Source organism: Diaporthe batatas (assembly GCF_019321695.1).
Source record: "Diaporthe batatas strain CRI 302-4 chromosome Unknown Contig00005, whole genome shotgun sequence".
NCBI classification, from domain to species: domain Eukaryota; kingdom Fungi; phylum Ascomycota; class Sordariomycetes; order Diaporthales; family Diaporthaceae; genus Diaporthe; species Diaporthe batatas.
This window is the reverse complement of record NW_025408552.1, coordinates 1532374-1557257: the sequence shown is the minus strand read 5'-3', so window position 1 is coordinate 1557257 and position 24884 is coordinate 1532374. Positions and strand designations below refer to the sequence as shown.

Sequence of the window (24884 nt, the reverse complement as noted above, 5' to 3'; positions counted from 1 at the left end):
TTGTGACTCAGATTAAGCGGAAGCAACTGTACTACTTCCTGGCCAAAAAATAAAATAAAAAAGGCATACACCTTCCCATCCTCGGTCCCCGCAAAGCACTGTAAAGTATTTTTCCAGGCCGCATGCTGGAGCGTGGCCCAATTTCCTAGCATCTCGCAACCCATTCTATTCGGTGTCTTCATATGCCACACCCCTCACGTTGGACTTCCTGGCACCCCACGATAATTCCGAGGGGGTGGCCGGTATGGACGGTAAACCACAGGGGTTCGAGGCTGCACCGGAGAAGTGGCCGGAGAAGTGGCCGGCAGCTCGGATATCGGCATACTTACTCCATCCAGCTCAGAAAGGTGCCCAGAATGGTGGTGGAAGGGTTGGGTCGGGTAGTCGTCAGCGCTTTGGTTCGAAGTCAATTGTGCAGCGCTCATGCCAAGCCGATTGTTCTGCTCGGAGGGAGTTGACGGTCCTGCCATGCCGTTGCCGTTGTTCGAGCTGACGGAACTCTGCCGACTCGACCTATTGACGATGTAGAGGACAGGCCTCTGGCCATGGTTGAGGGACGGGGAGGGCGAATGCGAATGCGAAGGCGTTTGGATCCTGTGGTCAGAATCTGGAGTTCTATCAGTGCTGGAAGCTTTGCATATTTTACTGCTGCGCGGGGTACTCACTTCGCGAGACATACGGCGCGCTCATGGGCAAGGCCATGATGCCCGGTACCGGTGGCTCTGATCCCGTGAAGACAACTTGTCTACGTTTCTTCCACGCCCTCACTGCGAAGAACGATACCACAGCAGCGAGGAGCAGCAGGGCCAGGGTGGCCCCAACGCTGACGCCTGCGGTGCCCCCTTTCGAAAGACCTTGCGAACTCACAGGGCCCGCAGCCGACTCTGAGCTCGATGGCGGCGTGGCCTCTGTCGCCTCGGACGAGGTTGTCGGGCCGGCTGAAGCAATGGACGTTGTGGGAACCTCCAAGCTGCCCGGATTCCTCGATGTAGTCGAGGTTGTCGGGCCGGCCGAAGCAATGGACGTTGTGGGAGCCTCCAAGCTGCCCGGGTTTCTCGATGTAGTCGAGGTTCTGGAGCTTGTCGAAGTACTCGGAGTCGGTGCTGTGGTCTGCGTGGTTTGTGACCTTCTGAACGCGGCGGCGCTTTTGGGATTGCTGGAGAGCTTCGCAGCCACGAGGTCGTCGGCCGGGCACCCCATAAGATCACAGGCATTTGAGGAACAGCATCCGAAAAAGGGCTTGTTCAAGTCAAAGCAGGTATACCATTCGCCAGTTGGGTCTTGGCACTCCTGATCCGTGATGTTTGTGCCCTTCTCCCTGTCGAAGCTAGAATACCGGACACTGTAATGGGGGCAGTCCTGGGGCCGCGGGGATCAGCGATGAACACGACAAAGAAAAATCTTCGCATTGCAAGGTATGCCGTGGGCTTTTTGTGGCCACGGTCATGAGCCCCAGCTTCACCGTCATCACGAGCTCAGGGAAGAACAGAGGCGATCGACGGTGCTTCCCAATGGGAAGAGAAGAGAATACTGGGAGTTTACTCACACCTGAGCCGTCTTCGCCGGGGTCCGAAGCGCAACAACCAAGAAATTGGATATTGCAATCCTCACAGACAAAAAAGGCGCCGCCCGCGGGGCATGTGATGCCAAACACGTCTACTGGATTGTATACCATGGTGGGCGGTGTTCACCTGGTAGACAAGTGGTTGTCTGGGGTTGTGGCTCAACCCCGTCCAGAATATGTGTCGTGTTCAGATTGGAAAGAGGTCTGGAGGCAGCAGGCTCTGGGGAAAAGAAAGGCGTCAGTGACAAGGTCAAGTGACCCGAGGAGGGGTCGTCCAACGTCGAGCGCCCGGAGTGGCAAGAAGTGGGAAGCAAACAATTCCAGGTAAACAGACTACAACCAAGAGAAGTATCGAGGTACCTTTGCTGCTAGCAGAGTGCGGCAAACTGGACAGCTGTGCTACCCACAGTCGGGTCGAACGATATCAATGTTTCTCGAGTTTGCCGTCTTGGAGTAAGTGAATTATAACAGTGCTGTTGTAGAATAAAGTAACGTGATCGACTGCTGCAAGCGCACTTTTCCACAGTGCTGCAAGAGTGATTGAGTAGGGTGTCCCATCCCCTGACCACTCTGACCAACTGTACACCAGTGGAAATCTATTATACAGGGGGTTATTCCAATGGAGAATACCACAGCACACAGGTGGTCTTTACATGTGAAGAAGTTGACAGCTAATACCAAGCAGTCGATCTTGTCACGACGAATTGCTGCTCATCAGAGCTGAGTGACGAGTAGCACTGCCAATGTTAGGCGTGTGAGAGCAGGAGGGTGTTCGAGAGCCCGCATAGCAGTTCACTCTGTAACAACTGTCAATCCCTCATCTTCATTCCAAGTGATGGAAGGCCTAACTCAGCAAACACACGGCCCTTTGCTGCAATTTGGACGAGGGGGAGGGTATCCCAACGTGAGCATCGTAACGCAAGTAAATGGTAGAAAGGCAATAATACCCTCCGAAGAGTCAGAAAACACCCCCGTCTTTGGCAGACCATCGCTGGTACTTTACTGATACCTCTGTGGGCTGAACCTGGAAATATTAGCACCACAAATCGGAATCTGACGGCTACCCAAATGGGCCATCCCACCACGAGAGGCGATTTCCTGCAGAAGCTCACTGCTTATGTAGGTGGCTGTTAGGTCGCATGCCGCCGTGTACTCGATGTTGTCGTCGTTGTGGACTACTTCGATGCTTGTCTACCTCTCATCGCCTGCCCATCATACATAAGTTTCCCAGGACATCTACGTGGTGATAGCTGTGGGGAGAACATTTTGTAGCCAGCCCAGTTGTAGAAATATCATGGTATCATTTTCAAGTCGCTGCCGTTTTGATTGTGTCCTAATCATAAACAGCAAACCCCGCACGCTGTAATATCACAAGCCATTGAGCACACTCTGAATTCCTACACTGCTCGAGTCTTCCCTCTTCTGTACGATGGACTTGAAGTCCGCCTTGGTCAGCTTCTTGCCAGTCGCAGCTGAGCCCGACCCCAGATTTCGGCTTTTCTCTTTGAGCGCCTCCGGGCCGATAATGAACAGGTATCCGATCTCCGGGAGGAGGTCTAGTATGCTTTGGACTTCCTTGGTGAGGGGCCACTCCTTCAACGTCGAGATGTACTTGTTTAGGTCCTTAGTCACCATCAATCCTCCAGTCGCGTTGACGGAGAACTTTTTGAAGTGCTCCAGAAGTAGCTTGTGTATCGCCAGCGCCAGCTCGCTACTGAAGATTTCCAGGTTGTGGCCATCGATTGCCTGCGTTGAGAGCTGAGAGACTCGCTTGAGGAAGCTGCAGATCGTTTGGCATGTGGGTGTCTGCAACAGTTCTGCAATGAGCTCAAGCTCTGTATCTTTGGGGCGGAAATCCGTCTTGCGCTGTGTTGCTAGTGTCCTGGTCACCCAGTTTATCACAACGTCTACTGAGCTCTTGACCACACTGTTCGTTTTCCTCTCGATCGTTTCCATGGCCATCTTGGCCTGCGCCTCCATGCTTCGCCGCACAGTCGCATTGCCCTCCGCGAGTCTAATCATGACTGTGTGTATGAATCGGGACATGATGTTCGCATTGGTAACGGCCGGCCGAATGTTGGGCAAATATGACATGTCTGGCTCGACCTTTGAGTTCTCCTGCGAAGACGAAGCGTCGAGTGCGGCATCCAGAGCGGTCTCAATGTAGACCTGACCCATACTGGTCAGGAGGAGGCTCAATAGACTGTTTACGTCTCGTGCAGTATCCGTGGAGGAGCCGAGCTCGAGCGTCCTGCGGACACTCTCTGCTAGCCACCTCATCATCCTTTGGGCCACCTCGACACTGATTGCGCCATCTTCGTCAGAAACCTCAATCTCATTCTTGTTCTCGCTGTTGTCCTTAACGCCAGCGACCCTCAACATCATTGCCTTTTGAGTCGGTGTGAGGTCAGATGATTCGAGACGTTCCAGGTAGACGTCTTTGGCCGATGCCAATAGCTGCGAGCCTTGTTGGGCTATTGCCGCCATGAAACCACTTGGGGCCTTCTTGCGTCTGGAATGGAAAATGGTGTACTTGAATAGCAATGAGCTGTACAATTCCTCCAAATTCCTGCGCTCTCTTTCGATGTATGAGTTTCCGACGAGGTATGGCACAAAAAGCTCCTCCATTTGCTGGTCCAAGGTTTGCGAGATTTGTGCAGAGCAGGGTTCCGGGTTGTCAATCAATCCGTGGGTCTTGAGATCCTCGATGAGTTGGCCGATATAAGTCCTTGCTGAATGTAGTGACCGTAGGAATGCCAATGAGGACACGGAATCTGCCTTCTCGAGCACCATCTCCAGCCGCTGTTGGACAGACTGCTGAAATACTCGTTGGATGAATTTGATGAGAACCGTCTCAGCCATAGGGAAGGCTTGCTTGATGATGAACGACTCCTCTTGCATGACGACCCTGACTTCGTCAATCAGAGATTGTAAGCTCTGCTCGATCCCGGGAGGTTCCTTGTCAGGATCAGCGAGCAATTCCCAAGATTCGTCATCGCCAGTGACCTCGTCTGCCAGGAGCTGATTCCTGTTGATAAAAAAGTCGTGCTGGTTCACAAACGTGGCCACCACACTGTTGCCTCCATTGAAATCGAATAGGACCTTGGCACACTGCAGCATGTCGGGAAAGTTCTGAGAACGATAGCTCCTGTTGAACTGCTCGAGCAGGTCCTGCTCCAGAACCTCGCAGTACTTCTCCAGCACCTCGCGGGTGTTATGTTTCCGACTTGTGCCAGTCACGCCATTGGTTATTCCGTTTCGCCGGTATCCATTTGTTTGGCCCCAAGATGTGGGATCCAACCTCTGGCTGATTCGCATGAGCTGTCGCGCAATGTTGGCGCACCGGACTTTGTTCTCGGCTCCGCCTACCCTCTTCATCTCCTCGAGTAGGCCTAGGTGCCCAGTCTCGGAGACCTCATTCCAGCATTGAATAAGGAAGTTTGCATCCAGCGCCCGCCTCCGCTTCCGATCCAGCTCCTCCAGCCTCTCACCGATCTGCACAGCGACATTTCCTCCAATGTCACCTCGAGCTGTCCTATCGTGGCCGTTCGTGCCGTTGGAGCTGTTCAACGTGGAGTCGAGTGCTTCGAACTGGGCCATAGACTGATCCAGTTTTCGGCCAAGCGTTTCGAGGGTGCGATCGTGTTGCATTTCCGCCCGGCGCACGTCGTTCTGCAGCCCAGACTCCTCCTCTTCCAACTTCTCCGTGAGCGCCCCCAATTGCGATAGAGCATCTGTGTCACAAGCGCAGAGTTAGTCAGAGGCCCTGGACGGTGAAACCGATGAGCAGCGACGTACTTTCAAATGTCCTGATTAGTGGTTTTGGATCGAAAGCTGGTTGTGCCGCTGGGGCGGATCGTCGATTCACGGGAATTGCGCTCTCAGCCAGCTCGTCAACAAAGTCTCTCACGATGAACTCCTTAGTCGAGAAATCCTTCTCTTGCAAGCTGGGTCCCTGGGGAAACAAGGCTTTCGGGCCAGACCCGGACTCGGCCCTGTTCACAGCCATCGATGCTGCCGGCCCCCGGGGCGCATCGGTCCTCGAATGGGCGATTCGATCAGATCATCAATTGCTCCTCCCAGTCGCAAGACTGAAGATGCCTCGATGTGAGTTCACGTAGTAGCCGGAGCCGTGGCGTGGCGTGGTCTCAGTGCCGGTCGTATTCGTCTGCGTACGTTGAAGCCAAATGTTGTCTTCTGCAAGGCGTTTGGCCCAATGTCTGCCGCGGAAAGGGAGCCCCGTAGATCCCTGCTGGCACAGTACCTGCCTGGGTGAGTACAGGGGTCCCCGCCCTAGCCCCATTCAGCACCGAGAAGGTGGCTGAAGGACACCACTACAGTGCGTGGCAGTCAGCCTGTCAGCCTAGAGCACGGCCGGGAGCTGCATGACTGACGACACACACGGTCCAGCCAAGCTCACACATGCCTGCAGTGGGCAGGATGGAATTTCCCAATCCTGGATAGGACCTCGGCGCCATCTTCACTGCCACTCACCATGCCACCCGTTCCACTGCCCCTTTGAAACATATCTTCGCCTCCAATGCATACGCGTGGTGGCATGCTTTTCTATTGCCAGGACTCCTTCCTTTCCCTCTCCCTTGCGTGTGTCCGGTGTGCATAATCGTCGAGACAGCATTCTCACCTTGGGACATATCCGCCTCACCAAAATGCCTTTCGATACCAAAGACACCGATGTCTACCGTCGCAACGAGAAGTCTGGCGGGAAACTCCTCACTCCGGAAGAGAGGTTGAAGCTTCTGGAGGTGCGCCTCTCCTTCCGTGATCATGTGCAGTAACGGCAGCTAACATGCGCAAAGCCATACCTACCACCTACGAAACAGGACCAGGACCGCGAGGACCGGGCTCAGGCCTGGCGCATCACGTTTGGTGTTAGGAACTTCCTCAAAACGCAACTTCACATCCTGACCTTCACAATCATCCACGCAATTTTCTCCATCTACATCCACACCCGCAAGGCCTATCATGCCGTCCGCGACCGCACTTGCTCCATATTCTTCTACCACCACCGCGACCCTGCGATGATCCAGAGGGATGTGAGGCGACTTAGCAAAGTCCCAACAGTCTTGAGTGTTATCCTGAGGGTGGATGAAGACGAAAAAGGCGGCGCAGAGCTGGAGCGCCTTGTGAACGAGGTTGCCGAGGTTTCCGCGTGGTGCGCGAGCGCCGGCATACCTGCGTTGAACGTCTACGAGAAGACAGGTACGCGACTCCATGTGCCCCGTGCGGGCTTCCAGCTGACAGGAGCTCTTAGGCCTTCTCAAGCAGTACCTCCCCGAAACGCATCGAGCAATCTCTCAGAACCTGCGATCCTACTTTGGCAAGCAACATCCCACGCTGACGGTGTGCGCGCCCCATGCCCAGTCGATAGAGTCCCCGTCCAGCTCACAGAACGCGGACTTTGGGGGGGCAGCTAGTCACCTCACCATGCGGTTAATATGCGCCGAAGATGGCCGCGACTCCATGGTCGATCTGACGAAGACGCTGGCGGAAATGGCCCAGAAGCATAAGATATCTCCTGCCGACATCGAACAGCGACTTCTTGACGTGGAGCTCCGAGAGAGCGTCATGGAGGAATCCGACCTGCTGATCATCTTCGGGCCACAGATCGAGTTCCAGGGATATCCACCGTGGCACCTGCATCTCACAGAGGTCTACCACGTACCTGACAATGAGAGCGTCGGGTACCAGGTCTTCTACAGTGGCCTCTGCAAATATGCGAACGCTCAATTCAGGCTAGGACGGTAGTTGTCTGACAGAGCTGTGAATTACACACAGTGCATGGGCAGAGGAGTTAAGGTGCAGCATAGACATGTTTCAAGTTTTATACCCTCCTTCAAGGAATCCACGTCCTCATTTCTTGAGCAACCTTGTCCCATTTATAGACCGGTCCAGTCCCCACATTATAATTGTAGTAGTTGCTGGTCCCGCCTTTCACCAGTGCCTTTCTAAACGTGATGTTTATGCGGCCGCCATCCTTCTCATTCTTGCCTGTTCGTTTTGGAATCGAGTGCAGCCAGCAGGACTGGGTTTTCCCTCGCATCAGAATCATGTCACCGCTCTCGAGGGGCAGCTTCAAGGGCTTTGGGTCCGGTCCGCTTGTTTTCTGGTCGCTAGGAGCAAGGGGCTTGTGCTTCAGTAGGAAGTCCCTCCTCGCGCCAAAAGAAAATGATGCGATGGCAGGATCTGGCCCAAGAAAGCGCTCATCGTCAGAATGATAGCTGATGCTATCAGACCCAGAGGAGTAATAGTTCACCAGGCAGAAATTGAACTGATAGCCCGTGGCCGCTTCGGCCGACCGACGGAGGTCATCGAGGCAGTTGGGGATTGGCCGAGGTGAGCAGTTCGGATACGGATTGCCAGGAACATTTACTCCTGTCTTTGAATCGACAACCATCCCTTCCTCTGTAAAACGTGAGGTGTCATCGATGCCAAAGACTGTGGTATATCTAGGCGTGTTAATATGAGTTTCGGTGGGTCCCCTTTTGATTGTGTACTTGACTCTATAAAATGGCAGTTCCGACCGTAGAAAGCTGAAAGCATCCTTGGCAAGGTATCCAGGAACGTACGGCTGGAAATACAGCAGGTCGAGATCCAACTGGTCATTGACGATACGGCCCTGAGTTGCTGGCAACGATGACAGCTCCTTCTCGATATGAGCTGGAAGGCCTGGTATGGGGAACGGGTATGTCGGATGATTGGAAATGACACTCTGCGATCATGTCAACACTGTGGTGCCATGTGACGGGGCTCGCCATTGGAGACGTACTGATACCTCATGGGCATTTGACCCATCCACTTTCCGCTGCTTGGCCGGTGGGGTGAAAAAGGAGTCTATTGTTCTCTTGTTTGACATCGTGCTCATTAAAGATGCACACTAGAGACTTGAATACTGGGCAGAGCCGTACGGTATACCTGCAACCGTCAGTCTCAAGATAGGTATGTGAGCTTTAGTCTGGTGTCTGGCCCGGGGCCACAGCAACCACGGTCCATTTTGGTAGTCCTCACCTCAATCTCCTATTGAGCGAGGCTCCTGTAGATTGACTCTTTTATAACAGCCTCCTATGTCCTACGGTACCGGTACCGTATGGGCTACCCTCCTACAAGGCAAGCCAGTGAATCAATTTCCTGTGGAAGGCTTTCCAGTGGCTTGGCAACAGGATGAAGAGCTATTGGGGACTCCGTGATGAAAGTTGTCGATTGTTAAAAAGATGGTGGTTCCGGTGTAATGAATTTATGTGACGGGCTTGCCTTGGTGACATCACTAACTTACGCAAAGACCGCGGGCTGTACTAGTACATAGCAGCTCACCTCAGCCTTGTCCCGCTTGTGCCAAGCCTGAAAGCTCCGCCAATAAATGCTAACCACTCTGCTAAGCTTGCAGCCTTGTGAAAACTTTCGGGCCCCATAAAATTACTCACCTCCCACTCTTGCCCACGCGCCCAAGGATGCACACACCCAGGGCTCTGCCAACAGCTGCTCATTGATCATGTCTACCGACGGTACTCACACAACAAGTTCAGCCACACAGGAAGAACATACCATGGCGATCCTCCGCCCACCCAAACTGTCGCCCAGCACTTCACTGAACAAGGCCCTGTTTGCCAAAACACTCAACCTGGCTGCAGCGTCCGTGAGGGACAACAAGAACCTGTCAAAGTTAAGGCAAGCTCTCTCCAGAAATGGAGACATTCTGCCCATGGAGAGGATATCTGTCATCGCGCCACATCCAGATACCGACCTCGCAGCACAGGGTCGCAAATGCCTTCTGCTTAAACCTTCCATCTCACCCAAGCAGCCAGAGACATGGGGTCCCCTTGTTTCGCAGTTGGTTAAGGAGGATCAAGTGGGGATTGTCTCATATGATTTGAATCTTGACTACGATTATTGGAGCTACCGCGATGTGTTGTCGACGTTGATGCCCGAGGAACTGCACGACGACATCCCTTCCGGATTTAACACGGCCGGTCACGTGGCGCACCTGAACCTACGAGATCAGCATCTTCCGTACAAGATGCTCATAGGCCAGGTGATCGTCGAGAAGAACCAGCACATCAGGACCGTCATCAACAAGACAGACAATGTGGGCAATGAGTCCGAGTTCCGCACGTTTGGCTACGAGCTGCTTGCGGGCGAGGACGATCTGAGCGTCGAGCTGAACGAGAACGGATGCGTTTTCAAGTTTGACTACTCCAAGGTGTATTGGAATAGCAAGCTGGAAAAGGAGCACACGAGACTAGTCCGGTCCTTCCAGCCGGGCGAGGTCGTATGCGATTTGATGGCTGGCATTGGACCTTTCGCCGTTCCGGCTGGGAAGAGGGGAGTCTTCGTTTGGGCTAATGACTATAATCCGGAAAGTTTCAAATATCTCCAGGACGCCATAGGGAGAAATAAGGTATGTCAGAGTCCCCCACACACCGAATTCTTCGCCCTCGGCTAACTGGGCCATAGGTGTCCTCTTTTGTCCGACCATTCAATGAAGACGGCCGCGTTTTCATCCATAAAGCGGCCGACTCGGTCCTCGCAGCATCACGGGCCGGTGAAGCCGCCATAGTGCCTTCCAAGCAAAAGTTCTCGCGCAGTAACCCTGACGCCAAACGGCCTCCGCCTACGGTCGTTGCCATCCCACCTACGATCAGCCACTTTGTAATGAACCTGCCCGCATCCGCAATCGAGTTTCTGTCCTACTACCGCGGTCTGTACGTCGGGCAAGAGGCGCTCTTCGCGCCGCACACGCAGACAAATCTGCCCATGGTCCATGCCCACTGTTTCGCCCTAAAGAGCGACGACGACGTGCCCAGGATTGATGTCTGCGAGCGTGTTTCCAAGGAACTGGGCGTCACCTTGCACTGGGACGGGCAGATTGGTGCATCGACAAATGAAGTAAAGGACGGGCGGGTTGCCGTGCATCATGTTCGAGACGTGGCGCCGGCGAAGAGCATGTACTGTGCGAGCTTCAGGCTGCCGGCCGAGGTTGCTTTCGCCCCTAGGCAATGAACACTTGATCGAGGGTAAATCGGTCGAAGAAACCGGTGACAGTCTTACGGGTTAACTTCGCCGCAGTCAATACAGGGCCTAGACTGCTGCCCGGTTCCTCAACCGCTGTTTTGCCAACCATTCATCACCGATGCTTCGCACCTGCCCTTGGCTCGTCTCTGGCTGGGCAGACAAATCAACACCTTGTCTGAATGCCCAAGGCTGCTGTGGAAGGAGGCATCGCATGGACCGTTGACGATATGCCGGTCACACGGCATTATCAATGTGCAAGGAAAACGCACGACATTTTGACAAAACCAAATTCATTACTGCCTGAGCGTGCTACGCAGGCTAGGGATGGAGCGAAGCTTCTCACGAGACCGACACGCGTCTTTGGGATTTATCCGACATCATGCGGACAAGCCTGCTGACCCTTTTATTTGTCAAATCGCAGAAGACGCCGTGCACACGATGCAAGAGGCTGGCTTGGTTTGTCCTCTTGCCACCAGCGTGTCCTCGAAGATAAGACTTGCGGCATTGCCGTCGTGGGAATGGCTTCAGCCCTGATGCTTGAGCGGCTAGGTACTTGGTCTAGGGCACAGGCCTTGATGGTAGTCCTACGGTATTTCCACTCGAGACCTTCGCAAGCATCTCTCCATGATCCAATCCAAGACAATGCCCTCTGGCAAAGATACTGCGCCCTTGCCCCGAGAGTCCCGGCCGACAGCATGTGCCCGGTCGTGAAAGCAGAATACCGATATTACGCAACACGGCTGTTCGGACCCCATTGCTACATCGCTATCAAGCATCTTCAATGGGTGACGGTCAAATTTATGGCTCATCTCGAAATCTCCAAGATTGCCTCGATCCTCCCTCCCCCTTCGAACGTGACATCAGAGCGCGTCCGTCTGCAGCCGGTGATCCTCTCACTGAGGAAAACGGGGTCGTTGAGATGCAGCAATTGACGAGCATTACGACGAGCAACAAAACCTCTTCATGTGATAATGGCATAGGCCAGTAGCATTGAGGTAGGCAAGATTGCGTACCCTGCAGGGCGACTTTTTGGTCTACACGGCAGCGGCGTCGAACCTCTTCATTACACTCACACCGGATAATGAAGATCGGTTTCCAATTAGGGAGGTCTTCCGGCATATGAAGCGTTCAGGCTACTGCGGCCTACTGAGTCGTATCTGCAGGCCGAAGGACTGCAAGAGTGTGTGATTGGCAATGCGGCTCTATGCCAATCAGCAGTTCGATTACCCAAGAAGCTGCTGGGTTCGGGAGGAGACTTCACTCATGAATGCGTTCACGAACCTGCAGCAAAACGCCCAAATCTAAAGGATCACATAGTCCGGCAAGACCAGCACCCGCCCGTGCCTGATGATGCAAGCCACGCCTGGCATGTCCTTTCGAGGTTTGAGGCTTGTGTGATGGATCACAACCTCGCCAAGGCGACTGCCAGCCGCAGCCCTGCAACAACAGCGAGCAGATGCCCTGCGGCGCAGTCGTGCCCTGGACCCTCCTGCTTGTGCACCGGAGCACAGCGGGCCCGGTGAGGTAGGAGGTGATCTATCTCCCGCCTATTAAAGAAAGGATACGCAGATCTGGGGTGCCTGCTGCAGATGTGACATACCCTTCGATGCCCCACAAATTGCCATGCCTTGCTACCGTGGGACATCTACCTGGCTGCCTGGTTACGCCAGCCGCTGGGGATACGCATAGACAGGACCTGGATGGTAGTACGACAGGAGGACAGGAGGCAGGAAGCCGCATGAAGAAGCAAGGAATCAGGAGATGGAAGAAACGGGCAGCCCTGGGCCAGACGGCCCGCTCTCAATCAAGCTCGGGACAGGCAGGGCGGAGAAATGGAAAGGGCGGGTAGGACTCGGACGGGGAATGACCGAGTGAGGCCATCCTGCCATCCCCTCTGGGCAACACCCGTGCCGATCGCAGCGGCGCTCTCGTCCATACACAATGCACCTGCGTCTGCGGGGGAGAAGGCCTGCTGCGATAAACTCGCGGCAACTCGGCTCCTGTCCTCCCTCCCTATCTGATTCGAGGCGCGCACTCTAGGCGGTTGGCTTGATCTAGCCACACAGACAGACAACCAACCCACAATGACGATTCTGTTACGGGACAGTGCTGACCCTCACGCGATTAGCAAGCAAGCCCCTTGGATGAAATTTGAAGCAACCGAGATCTTGGTAGTACCACAGCCACGGGCGTGAACGATGCATGAGGCTGCCTCGCCCAAGGGGGTGATGCGAGCGTTATCGCGAAGACATCTTCCAAGCGATGGTGTGTCCGGCCTGCATCGGGCGGATCACACCCGCACAGCGCCCGGGCTGCATGTTCTTCTTGAGACGAGCGCCAATGCACACAGTATGTAGCAATTATGCTGAGAGCATATGATAACAACGACAACAACATCATAATCATCATCATCATTATCATCATCATAAGCGCCAACAGCTTAAGCCGCCTCTGTCCGGAGCCGTGTATGGGGAATGGCGAAAGCGGGGAGGCGCCGGCCCCAAAACCCCTGCGTAGAATTTGCTCCGGAAAGCCGCGAGAAATAGAGCGGCCGAGAATGGGCGGTCCAATTCGGCCCTCCTTCGCATTCGGCCTGGCGCTCCTGGGCTGGGTCGAACGCAAGCTCCACCCCTACCTCGCCCTCTGGGGAGGGAGAATCCCGGCGCCGAGCAAGCGGAGGATGGAGAGTCTGAGAGTACGAGTCCTGTATCAGGCTTCGGCTAGCTAGAGCCATTTCGCGGGTGGGAACCAAATCGATCGAGAAACCTGATATGTGAGAAGACACATGTACTATGATGATGGTACGAATGTGACAAGAGCCTACACGGCAGTCGACATTAGCCACGTCCGCTCAGCCCTCTGTCGGATTGCCTCATCAGGTGGCCGGGCGACGATCCCCCAGAGTCTGTGAGCAGATGCTTGCTTGTTCTTGCGTCTGCCGGCGAACCAGTCCCCTAGAGTCGCATTGCTGCGATGCCGTCTATGTTTCATCTGAAGGGGCAAAGTCAAGGCTGGCAAGCTGGCAAGCTGGCAGGCTGGCCAGACCGTCGGTTGGGTCCATGGTCCTCGCAATCTATTCCCCAGGTTCAGGAGCAAACTGTCACTCGGCCGATAATATTGGCAACAAGGGACAGGATAGGACAGGGCAGGGAGTGACGGTTCGCGTGGCCCATCCCATCCCATCCCATCCCATTATACATACGTGCCATCTATTAAGCGTTGCGGCAGCAGTCAGCGGTGGCATGATCTGTGGGTGCTGGCAGGCTGGCAGGCTGGCAGGCTGGCTAATGCAACGAGGGCGCGCAGATGGGCGGAGAGCATCTTAGATTGCTCCCGTCCAGTGGCTTATGCTGCTAGCTGGGAGCCCAGGCCAGCGGGATCTCGCCAGGTCCTATTCGATGGTACGGCGGTAGTGAGTTTCACTTGACGGTGGGGATCGAGCAAGTGGCTTTTGCCTCCCCACAATGGCAAGCCTTTTGGATGGCACATCGTCCAGTCCAATGCAGCGGCTACCTTCCCCGAGGTGGTGGTGGTGGTGGTGGGGGGGGGGGGGGGTTAGGTAGGAAGGGCTGGAGGGGAACTACCTAGAAAGTCAAGAAAGATCTAGACCTACTACGTAGAAACACAGGCCCATAGGCTGGGGGTTCTTCTCAACCGTCGCTGCAAGATATGAACTGTAAAATGTCCAATTATCTAATGAAAATCCATACGGAGCTAGCCAAGCGCGGCCAGAATTTGCAGGCACGAGCGTGCCATGGGAAGTTGACCAGCTATACGACATATGGAAAACCCATTTGCGTGCCGGACGAGCTGTCAATGATCTGCTCTTCTAATTGTTTGCACATTTTACGGCATCGCGCCCAGGTGCTCGGCCACCAAGCCAGCAAGCCTGGCCACACACGCAGCACTCGTACACTGCCCTGACGCCGTCCTGCCTGGCACGACCAGACGATGCAGCATCCTTGGGACAAGGGCTTCCAGAACGTGGCAGCCCCACTCCACATGTTTGAGGCGCCGGGAGGCTACGACGTCGAGGAACGCCCCTCCCTCTCCCTAAAACAAAAAACAACGAGGAAACGAGGGAGAATTTCAACGGCGATTCCCGTGGCTTGGACTTGTTTAAGACATGCTGTTTGACGGCATCGACAATGATGTTTCTGGAATGTCGCGAGTCAAAGCCCTCTGGAAAACAACAAGGGAGAAGAAAGCACGTCGCCGGATCAGCCGACAAGCAATGACCGGCCAGGGTAAGTCGTCAGCCTCGGCCCTGACAAGGTAAACAAGCCCGACTTCGCTTGGGCGGCTCTAACACTACGGCCCGCCATGTACTCCGTAATGGGTTGCATCACGCCGGCTCACAGCGCTTCGGGAAAGTGACAAGTCGGAAATGACAGCCCGCCCAGGAGGGGGGAAGTAGGAGGGGAGGTGTGGTCTTTGTGGACTCGGCTGCCCAAGTGCATGTAGCCATTGTGTACCTGATTACTACATTGTAGGTCTGCGGTATCGTGTGGTGTGTACACTTGAGCAAGCCCCCTGAGGTTGTGCAATCATACCGAGCACCTTTACGAACCCCCCCCCCCCCCGGGATCTGGCCCAGGGACTCGAGCGGTGCCGACCACGCATGCTTGGCATCTTGGGTGATGGATGATGGACGACAGACACAGGTGACCGATCGAGGGCATCAAGGTGCCCTCCTTCTCTTCCAGCCCTCGATGTGGAACCAAGCCACATCTCAGAGCCTCAACACAGAGCCTCAAAGACACTACTCCCAGCCGTCGCCAAAGGCCGGAACTTTCTTCTCCTCCACGGTCTGGGGCCGGTGCCATGCTAGGACCAGGGCAAATCCGGCTGCTGTTGATGTGAATAGTAGTATCTTCCGTCAGGGCTATCCCTAGGGCCCCCGGAGGCCGTGCAGGATGCTAGGGTAGCTTATCTCTGGACATCAAGGCCCACCCATCACAAGTCGCAACGTCTCACCGAAGAAGACTGATCTGTACCGCAGGGCGCTTCCACTGGCCCCTCTGGCTTATCAAGTTCACACGCACGGTCAAAGCAGCCTGCCGCCCCCGCCGTATCTCGATTGCGTTGCCGTCGGCTTCGGGATGGGCTCGCCAGGAATGAGGCCGTCTCTCGACCTGCGCCGTCCGCAGGTTCGCAGGTTACGTGCGTGGCGCGGTTGACATGCAGGATGCCAGAGCTTGCGAGGGGATCCAGGCCTGTTAGTGCCTGCACTGTACTGTAATCTGTACTGTAAGCCGTAGCTGTCGGTCCCGAGGAGTAGATGCTGCGGTGATGCTTTGGACCGCAACGCATCTAGACCCTGGGCGGCCTAGGAAACATCGCGGTAGGCTGCTGTGGTCCGAAACGGCTCCCGCTACGGGCGACGATCAGGGTCTCCTCGCCTCCGTAGTAGCTGCAGGACAAGTCCCTGTTCCCTTCACGCCGGCGCCTGGCGTTAGTCGGGAAAAACCTCCGAGGCCATCGGGTTGCAGCGGTGCCCGCATCACGTCTGTCCCTATGCTGACCTATCGTACAGTTGGGAGATGGCACGAGCAACAATGGCTCATCCCTCGCGGGTCAGCTCTGTGAGAGGAGAACCATCTCAGCCATCAAACAGGATCTAGTCAGCCGGGGCGTGAACTACTCCTCACCGCCCAATTCGGACGAAGTCTAAACCCCACGAGATGTGGGTGCGAGTCACGGCTTTGACCTTGACATCCCGTGGTTTCAGGCACTGGCCGGATTAGCCAGCTTTGGGCTATCTGGTGTGCTTGATTTCGATGTTGGCTGTTTCTCCCCGTGGGCTGTGGCTCATTCAACTCACCCCGCGGCTCAAGTGCTTATCAGGCTCGTGGCATGTAGATTTACCAGATATCTGCTGAGTCGTCGTGGGTGTAAGCATGCAGGGATGGCCCGCTGTGACGGCTCTCGATATGTGGACGAGGTCTGCATGGGCCACGGGCACTTGAGCAGCTCAGATGGCTTTTGCCCAAGCGTCTGGGGAAGAGTTGAATTGAGCCTTGGACTGCATCCTGCCTTGATCCCGGCCGCCCGCTTGTGCGGCACCAGGGAGGACAGATTGGATTCGGCTTGGCCACAGAGTCAGGGAAGCAGGACATCTGGAGTGTAGGGAAACATCGAATCCCGCCCTCCCATACTGCGAGCTGTACACAGTACCCGGGTACGTAGCATGCCAGGTGTCCTTGACACAGTTCGTCGTGCACAGCCCTTGCCGCACCTTTCCGGGGCCGTCAAACATCTACGTAGAGTTGGTAGACCGGCGAGGGATCGACAGCCAGAGATCAATCAATTGATTGCCTAGGGGGGTTATAATCTCGTATCAATTGATCGTGGGCGCCGGAGGGGTTCGCTCGGTGATGGGCTACCCAGCCCGTCTTTGTCAGTCCATGCGTGTGGTTCGATCGCGGCCAAGACGGCGCCGTGTTTCTCTTCTGTCATATATGCAGGGCCTGGCGTGCGCGTATGTTTGTTGCCCTACAATGTTATCGACAGACGATGTGACGGGAGGGGGGAGGGCGCCAGGGCTTAAGGCCACTCCTCGGAGGTGAACATATCGCAGGGGTTGGTCCAACGCAGCCGGCCCCAGAGGAGGCCGCAGAGAACAGAAGGACATAGCCCGAGAGCTTGACGGGCGGCGCTTTAGCTCGGACCATCGCATGTAGCTAGAGGACTGGCCGGGAGTAGCTCTGAAGGTTGGCGCCACCTCGTCTGCGGTCCCAACTATGCCATGGACGGGCGGGTTACAGGCACGCATGCGGAACAATCCGGAAGCCAGGCCGTGACATTTGCCGACGGACAGGCGGGCTAGTGTTTCTGGTTTCTGGTCGAGCCGGACGACAATGGGAGCCGATAGCATAGTGATCACAAAAGTAAACGAGAGGCTCCCGAGATGCTCCCGGCCGGCCGACCTAGAGAGATAAAGCGAGAGGCGGGGGGGTTGAGCAAAGATAGGAGACGGGACTACTATGTACCAGCAGTCGGTGAGATGGATGCGACCATATTGTTGGCCATTGGCCATTGGCCATTGACCATTGACCATTGACCATTGCCCATTGACGACCAACGGCGGCTCGACCAGCACTGCGTCTCCAGTCCTCAGGGTTCACAGGACCGGTTGGACGGTTGGACGGTAGTCTTGATCGAATTTTGGCTCCAAATCTCCAAGAAGCCAGCCATCCAGCCATCCTCGTCTCTTCAAACAAGGAGAAGGGAAGGTCAGGATACAACTCCCTGGCGTGGACCTGTAACACGTCTCTCAAGGACTCGTATTGGCCCGATGGCCCTCAGGACGAGCCCGGCCTAAGGGCAGCCGTCAAGCAAGCGATGGCCGAGCCGACAGCATCTAGACTCTCCCTCGGCATGGGGTTGCCGTTGATCAGCCTCGACGAAAGCGAGACGTTAACGTCACAAGGCTGGGGCCCGTGTGTCCAGCCAGGGCAGCCGGGGCAGCAGGGGTGGACACCTGAATATACCTAGGTAGATTATTAGGGACACGGATGCAAAGACGTACGTCAGTCAGCAAGGCACAAATTACGGAGCACACAACAATCCCGTATGATTAGCAAAGAGAAAAGGCTCCAGAGATGGTGCGGCGTCTGGCATGCTGGCTGATGACATCAATAATCAAGCAAGTCTTAGCTGCTGGTTGCTGATCTGGGGACTTCAGTTTTCCCACGCAAGGTTGGCAGGTCCCGCTTATGGGAAATCTGGACATCGATCACCCCCAGATTGGTCAGAGCCCCCAAGACATTCCCCAGTGTGACCCCCGCAGCGCCTGAGACAAGCAAGCAAGCCAGGCTGAGAACGTCAGCTCCAGTCGTCCTGCCTGCCAGCCTGCCAGCCTGCCTGCCTGCCCAGCCCACGGCCCAGCCCAAGGTTTGCCCAGCAGGAGGGAGATAGATGTAACATCCGGGGAGAGCACGCCGCATGGTGCTAACGAGCTTCATGCCAGGCAAAGCTTCGTGCCCTCAGAACACGCAGTCCTCTGCCACTGTACGCAGGTGAAGTCAGTTCGTGGAGCCACGCCAGCCTTGGTCAAGTGACCCTCTCCTGTCCGTCCTTGGGCCGGCCTGGCAGCCTGGGAGTGGACTGCACCACGAGTGACTGCACCACGAGTGACAATGCGAGTGACACCACGCACAAGGTCACGACATCCTCGTCCTCGTCCTCGTCCTCGGCCCCGGCCCCGTCCCCGTCAGCGTCAGCATCACACTGATTTTAACATTCCGGACCCCCATCCCCAGCGGGCCGCGCGGGCGGGTGACACGGGGAAGCGCAGGAACGAAGCCCAAGCCAGTCATTCACCATCCCGTGACCATCTCTGAGGCAGACGCGAAGGCAAAAAGACAAGAAGGGATTTTGCTGCTTAACCCCTCCTCCCCGCCACTCCGGACCTGCCAGCTGGCCGTGTCTGCGTGTCTGACCCGCCTGCCCGCTAGGTTTGCAGAGAATTCCTCAGCGGGCACATCTTATTAGCACCATTTGCCCCCGGCCGCCCATGCCAAGGCCCCATACCCATACTCCAGACTCCAGACTCCAGACTCCAGACTCCAGACTCCAGACTCCAGACTCGAGGTGCACCGTTGTGCCCCCGAGGTATCAAGATATCTACCTAGGTACTCGAGTAGGTAATCATCTGGCGTGACCGGTCGACCCAGAACTGCCAGACCGACGAGAGAGGACTGGCCAGGTATGTACAGATAGATGGTCAGGTGAGAAGAACAAGAACAAGACCAAAAATATGAACAAGAACATGTACATGAACAGGAACGCGATTGATTTGTGTGCGAGCGTACTGTATGTACCTCGGTACCGCGGCGCACGTCTGTGGCGAATCACGTCGCTGGCTGGTCCCTGCTCGGGTCTGCATCTCATCCTGCACTCCGCAATTCGCAATTCGCACGTTCATTCCCCCATCTCGCGCTTCCGGTTTTGCCTTTTGCTCAGAGGCAATTCCCCAGTGCCCAGATGCTTGCCCAGCGGCCCCGGCTCACCGCCCAGCCATTTCCTGTGTCCAGCCTACGCAGTACCTAGGTAGTCTGCAGACGTTTCTGTCTGGGTACGGTTGGACTGCAGCACGTCAGTCACGCCTTCGGTCTGATGGCCTACCGGTTTTTGGAAGCCCAAACCGACGACAACCTTGCAACTCAGCTCGAGGCTGCGTTCGCAATGGGACGACCAGGTTGGATCTCAAATGGCGTCCCCCCTTCCCCACTCGAGCCATCCACCCGCCATCCATCCGCCATCTTTCCGTGTCTCCCATCTGACCGTTTCGCCGTCTGTCGACAGCTGCAGGCGTCTTCACACATGTACGCACACATACATGCACTCGTCTACCCGTCCACTCGTCCGCCCGGCTGCCCACCCGCCCAACCTTGGCATAGTGCTCGTCCGTGCCGGGTGTTTATCGTGCATGAGAGGTGAGTGAAGCTTGACGGTGCACCCTCGGCCCTGCGCTCAGGTTAGTCAGTCCTCCTTGTCGAGGTTGTCCTGGCTCTATCTATCGAAGGAGTCGGCATCTTGGACGGCCAACCAGAGCCCACCTCCCTGTCATGTTGTTCACACCGGTTGCAAGACACACCCTCCCCTAACACCCCCCAACATCCCCCCATCATGCCCCATCGTGGCCCTACCCCCACCCCCTTCATCCCACGTCTTTGCGCTGCGGCGCTGCAACGTCAAGGGCTCGCAGCCCGGTGCACATTGACACACTTGTTGCGCTGGCGGCCCCGACCCCGACGCTCGAGCCACACAATGTCTCGGTAGGCCGGACGACATGGCATGTCCAGCAAATTGAGATTTGCCCTCGGGTGGCCAGCTGCGCAGACAGAGTTCCCTGTCTCCTCCTCCCCCACGCATCCTAGGCCAGACAAGCCACTGCCCAAGCGGCTCTAGCGGCCCCAGGCCGAGATACCCGCTCGGGTTAGCATCCCTCTCTCGCCCTTTGGCCCTCTATCTTCCCCACCCGGGGCGCCCAGCACCCTGCAAGACCCAGGCACCCTGTAGGCAGGTAGGCAGGTAGGCCGTACCGTGCAGTCGGCCGTGTACCGTGTACCTCCGTACCCATGTGTCCCCAGTCCTACTGCGCGGCGCCCTGCAATCGCAGAGCCCAGACCCAGACCTTCTGGGATCGGCAAGGACCCCAGACCTTTCACGTCCAACCCATTGAATCCTCCATTCACTTTTCCACATCCCACACTTTTAAGTCTTGGACCCGCCGCCTCCCCCCCCCCCATTGTCCCAGTCCTTGAGTGCTTTGCCGCAGCCTGTTTGGTGCTTTTGCCCTTTGGGTCTTCCCCGACCACCGCCTTCCGCCTTCCGCCATCCAGCGCGAAGCCCCAGAAATCCAATCCCCCCTCTCCGAGTCATCTGCGATATCTCTCTCCACGCCCTCAGTCATGCAGCTTTTGTCCTGACCACCCAGAGACCCGCAGACTCGAGACACCCGCGCACCAACCTCTTTCCAGATCGGCGCTGGTGTTCTGCTACAACTCACCTCACCCACCTTTCTCTCACGCAACCCGCTGCCCGTCATAAACCAGACTGGCCGCCTCGAGGCCCACCTGCCAGCCAGGCACCCTCACTCAATTTCTCCACACCCTTGGCCGTCGCTGGTCGCCCTGCAAGTCAACAACCCGACGCTGCACAGGATCGGCCTCCAACATCACCACCACCACCACCAGTCCCCGCTGCTTCGAGCTGCAACTCCTTGGTTCAACCTGCGCGCGCAATTGCAAAGGCCACAGCAGCAGCTCCCTCTGACCAGCACCGGTGGCATACAGATGACGGAATTTCCCCTCTCAAAACACGGGCAAATATTGACGGTGACGTTGGGCGCCACGTCCAATTGATCGCCGGTGGTTGTCCGTCAAGATGGCGGTGGTAATTACTTCGGAAGAGGGTGCTTACTTTGCCTCCTCTACACTCCGTCGATCTCATTCCCAGACTAGGTTCGGCCCCAGGCAACCAGGCGGTCTTCACGGCTCGTCTTCTGCCTCGAGGATACAAGACCTCTACCAGCCGCAACCCGTCAAAATCTTCGCCGACTCGACGCTCTCCACTGCACCGTCCTCGCCGCAGACAATACATGCGTCGACCGCCGACCACTCCTGCTCCTCCACACCTGCGAGCAATCTGTCCCTCTCGACAGACAGCGAGGTTTGTGACAATGGGCTACTTCACGACTTGGCCGACGAGAGCGACATCGTCTTTCCCACGTACAACGCGTACCTGGGCCCGCCAACACCTGAGGAGCTGGAGCCTCCTCCCAGCCCCCGTACTTCGAGTTCCCCTGGGTACGAAACATCCAACACAACCTCGAATCCCGAGACTCCCGAGTCTTCCTGTGACCTGACCGGTGGTGCCGTGGATGACACAGCAGTCGGGGCACAGCCTACCCGTCACGTCGACTACTTGTCACATGACTGGAAGGAGGAGGACATCTGGTCGTCCTGGAAACACATCATCTCAAACAGGGATGGCTTTGGCGGCAATTCCGCACGGCTGGAGAATGCCTCTTGGAGGACCTGGATCAAGGCAAAAAACAACCTCAAGACCGTGTCTCCTGAGACGCTCAACTGGTTTGTCTTGTATCTCGCTCCTATCGCCATATCCCGCCACTAACTCTCAGCCCAGGCTCAAGGACTGTGACGTAACCTGGCTCTACGGTCCTCTGTTGACCGGGAAGACAAGTGATCTCTCACGTCCTAGAGACGATGAAGGAGCCGCTAGCTTGTCGAAATCCAACTCTTTCATACACTCACAATCAAAGAAGAAGCCGATCCTGAAGAAGCGGAGCATGTCAGAGATTATACTGCAGAAATCATTGTCATCATCCTCCCTGATCAAGCAGGCGGCGGCGGCGGTTCAGGCTCAACAAAAGGAGATGCCTCGTGGCATTAGGGTGTCACCACGACCCAGATTTGAGCGGGCTGCCACTGACTACGTGACGTTCCCCTTCTCATCACGGCGGTTGAGTCGAGACCAGTTGAGTACCGGCCCATCGACGTCAACCTCGGGCGTGATCTCGCCCAACAGCGAGCGCAAGCACATACACTTCAACGAAAAGGTTGAGCAGTGCATTGCTGTTGACATCAAAGGTGACGATGATGACGAGGATGATGTTGACACAGACCGATATAACTATGGTAGCGACTCGGACGACGGTATCATGATGAAGAAGACGAGCACCAAGAAACGGAGGCCAGTACTGAGGAGGAAGACGAGCAGTCACGCCAAGGCTGAGAAGAAGAGCATCAACATGTTACCACCGACGACACTCAAGTATAGAGAGGACACACCTGAACCACCCGAGACGGCAATGAAGCACTCGTATAGGAGCCCAGTCATGTCGCCATCATCGTCACAAGAGACTCTACGGCCGTCGAAGCCATCTTCAAAGATGTTTTTCGTCGATGACGAAGACGAGGATGACGAGGAGGATGACGGTGACTGCTCAGAACTCAGCGACGGGTTGAGGTCGCCACCCGCCGGCGGACTCTCCTCGTCCTCGGGATTCCGCCGCACCACTTCATCGAGCAGCTTAAATGCGGCCCCTTCCGGTATGAGACGGACGGAATCAGGTATGTTCATGCCCTATGAGGAAGGTGAAACGGCATCGGAAGGCATCGTTGGCTTCGTCCTTGATACGGTGAATACGGCCCGAGACATCGCCCAGTATGTACCTTCCGCGCCCAGAACCCTACTTGGATCTACAACTATGGAACCGAGGAGACTTGAGCGACTCGGTGTTGCCCACATGTGCTAATTGTTATGTCTCTAGTGTTGTCTGGAATGTAGGATGGAGGAGATGATGTTGACTTGCTTATTCAGAAAAAGGCTTCGCAGAGGTCAACCTCCGATTCCGTCGTTAAGGCTGAGAGCTTCCCTCACAGGGCTGTCTCCCCGTCTTGATGCGGCCTTTCAGCACGTCTCTCCTGCCTACCCACAACCCAGTCCAGGCCTTGTATCTAGCGAGCGAGTGTACGATAGCGTCTTGGAAGCATTTGAGCATAGGGCATTGGTTGAACGTTGCCATTTTCTTCCCCGCCGCCACTACGACATCTGCCCATTCTCAGACGGACAATGGCTCAGTTGACTTTTGGATCAGACCTAGCATTCGAGTCGCGAGAGGTCTGATCCCCACATCACGACTCGATATCAGCATCGCGGACGGCGTTTACGAACATTACTTTCCATCTTTGCCTACCTACCGTGCAGCAGCCGCTGCTCATTCGGTGAAGGCCATTCCTATCCGGCTGTCGATTGCCTCGTGGAGGCAGGCTGGGTGAATTAGCCGATTGCAACTCATATTGCGGCGTTGTGCATGGTCACGGCTCATCGCACATGTTTTTTTCGGCGGGTGCATGAGGAAATGGGGTTTTCTCTTCCTCCATTCCTTTTTTTCCCCCTGTCGCGCTTTGCCACGTTTGGCAGACGCGCGCAGGTCCAATTTCAACGCGGGCGGTATAAAAGAAATAATCTGGATGGAAAAAGTCATTTGAAGGTTTCAAGGGGGCGTTCATCAGAGGATATATCATGGATCAACGGACGGACGGACGGACTTGGGGCCAACGGGGTTCACGGGGTCTCAAAGTCAAGGGGGGGAACACACAGCCTCCTGATAGATAGGAGAAACCAGCCGGAACGGCCACATGCACTCAGCGTGCGATGGCCGGCACCAAGAAAGAAAAAAAAAATTGGACCTCAGCACTTGTGCAAAAGTGTATCTGGAATGGGCCGTGGCATCGTCGGTACGCCTACCTGGCAAGGATGAATCGATAAGCCACCGGGCTGTGAAATGAACGATATTCCATGAAGGGAAGGCGGGAAGCAAACGAGGAACTCTCTCAATCGTCTTGACAGAACCTTTGATGGATGTCAAGAATCTGGCTCGCCCCTACTCATGCGTTGGTGAACCACCGGGCCGTCCTACAGATATATCTATCTGTGCACATGAGGTTGATCTGGGTTCAGGGCGGCCGGGATGGGCACGTGTGAAGAAAATAATTGTTCGCCTCGAGTCGTGCTGCGAGCATTTGAGAACCACATCCATACTAATAGTTCTTCTCGTAGATATTATTGCCATGCATATATGATTTACATTGTTGTTACACCAGAGAAGCTTCTATGAAACTTTTTACAGACCGTGTTAGATGTTTGAAGCTGCGGGGTATAATGTCTACCGGCCGTCTATGAATGCGAAGCATAGAGCAAACCGTCGTCCAGCCCTCCTTCGCCCGGCGTCCGCTCGGCCCTTCCACCCCGACCCCCC

At 55.8% G+C, this 24884-nt stretch overlaps 6 protein-coding genes across 6 annotated transcripts; 4 read left to right on the top strand and 2 right to left on the bottom strand.

Moving 5' to 3' along the window:
* Positions 1-700: 700 nt before the first annotated feature.
* Positions 701-2224, top strand: KVR01_005122 (uncharacterized protein; the record flags this gene model as incomplete). The annotated part of the gene is made up of 1 exon (XM_044784327.1): positions 701-2224. The coding sequence occupies one exon, from the start codon at positions 701-703 to the stop codon at positions 1292-1294; it is 594 nt and encodes a 197-aa protein (XP_044645567.1). The 3' UTR covers positions 1295-2224.
* A 708-nt stretch (positions 2225-2932) lies between these two features.
* KVR01_005098 (exocyst subunit SEC10) lies at positions 2933-6091 on the bottom strand (the record flags this gene model as incomplete). Its single annotated transcript, XM_044783191.1, has 4 exons — positions 2933-5298; positions 5363-5501; positions 5741-5784; positions 6055-6091. The coding sequence occupies 4 exons, from the start codon at positions 6089-6091 to the stop codon at positions 2933-2935; spliced, it is 2586 nt and encodes an 861-aa protein (XP_044645543.1).
* On the top strand, positions 6016-7514 carry KVR01_005428 (ditrans,polycis-polyprenyl diphosphate synthase). Its single transcript, XM_044794591.1, has 3 exons — positions 6016-6327; positions 6382-6784; positions 6837-7514. The coding sequence occupies exons 1-3, from the start codon at positions 6232-6234 to the stop codon at positions 7328-7330; spliced, it is 993 nt and encodes a 330-aa protein (XP_044645873.1). The 5' UTR covers positions 6016-6231; the 3' UTR covers positions 7331-7514.
* Positions 7419-8819, bottom strand: KVR01_004946 (uncharacterized protein; the record flags this gene model as incomplete). Its single annotated transcript, XM_044784447.1, has 3 exons — positions 8591-8819; positions 8352-8497; positions 7419-8294 (listed from the first exon to the last, which is right to left on the bottom strand). The coding sequence occupies exons 2-3, from the start codon at positions 8445-8447 to the stop codon at positions 7419-7421; spliced, it is 972 nt and encodes a 323-aa protein (XP_044645391.1). The 5' UTR covers positions 8448-8497; positions 8591-8819.
* A 143-nt stretch (positions 8820-8962) lies between these two features.
* KVR01_005350 (tRNA (guanine) methyltransferase) lies at positions 8963-12926 on the top strand. Its single transcript, XM_044790517.1, has 2 exons — positions 8963-9977; positions 10034-12926. The coding sequence occupies exons 1-2, from the start codon at positions 9072-9074 to the stop codon at positions 10577-10579; spliced, it is 1452 nt and encodes a 483-aa protein (XP_044645795.1). The 5' UTR covers positions 8963-9071; the 3' UTR covers positions 10580-12926.
* A 7899-nt stretch (positions 12927-20825) lies between these two features.
* Positions 20826-24857, top strand: KVR01_004921 (protein phosphatase regulator REG1). Its single transcript, XM_044794493.1, has 3 exons — positions 20826-22191; positions 22247-23193; positions 23394-24857. The coding sequence occupies exons 1-3, from the start codon at positions 21485-21487 to the stop codon at positions 23408-23410; spliced, it is 1671 nt and encodes a 556-aa protein (XP_044645366.1). The 5' UTR covers positions 20826-21484; the 3' UTR covers positions 23411-24857.
* The last annotated feature ends 27 nt before the right edge of the window (positions 24858-24884 follow it).

Bases quoted from the DNA above. Each gene is read 5' to 3' on its own strand.
- KVR01_005428 (XM_044794591.1), top strand. From the start codon at position 6,232: ATGCCTTTCGATACCAAAGACACCGATGTCTACCGTCGCAACGAGAAG. The intron at 6,328-6,381 runs GTGCGCCTCTCC...ACATGCGCAAAG, and splicing joins AGAGGTTGAAGCTTCTGGAG to CCATACCTACCACCTACGAA. The intron at 6,785-6,836 runs GTACGCGACTCC...AGGAGCTCTTAG, and splicing joins GAACGTCTACGAGAAGACAG to GCCTTCTCAAGCAGTACCTC.
- KVR01_005350 (XM_044790517.1), top strand. From the start codon at position 9,072: ATGTCTACCGACGGTACTCACACAACAAGTTCAGCCACACAGGAAGAA. The intron at 9,978-10,033 runs GTATGTCAGAGT...ACTGGGCCATAG, and splicing joins ACGCCATAGGGAGAAATAAG to GTGTCCTCTTTTGTCCGACC.
- KVR01_004921 (XM_044794493.1), top strand. From the start codon at position 21,485: ATGGCGGTGGTAATTACTTCGGAAGAGGGTGCTTACTTTGCCTCCTCT. The intron at 22,192-22,246 runs GTTTGTCTTGTA...CTCTCAGCCCAG, and splicing joins TCTCCTGAGACGCTCAACTG to GCTCAAGGACTGTGACGTAA.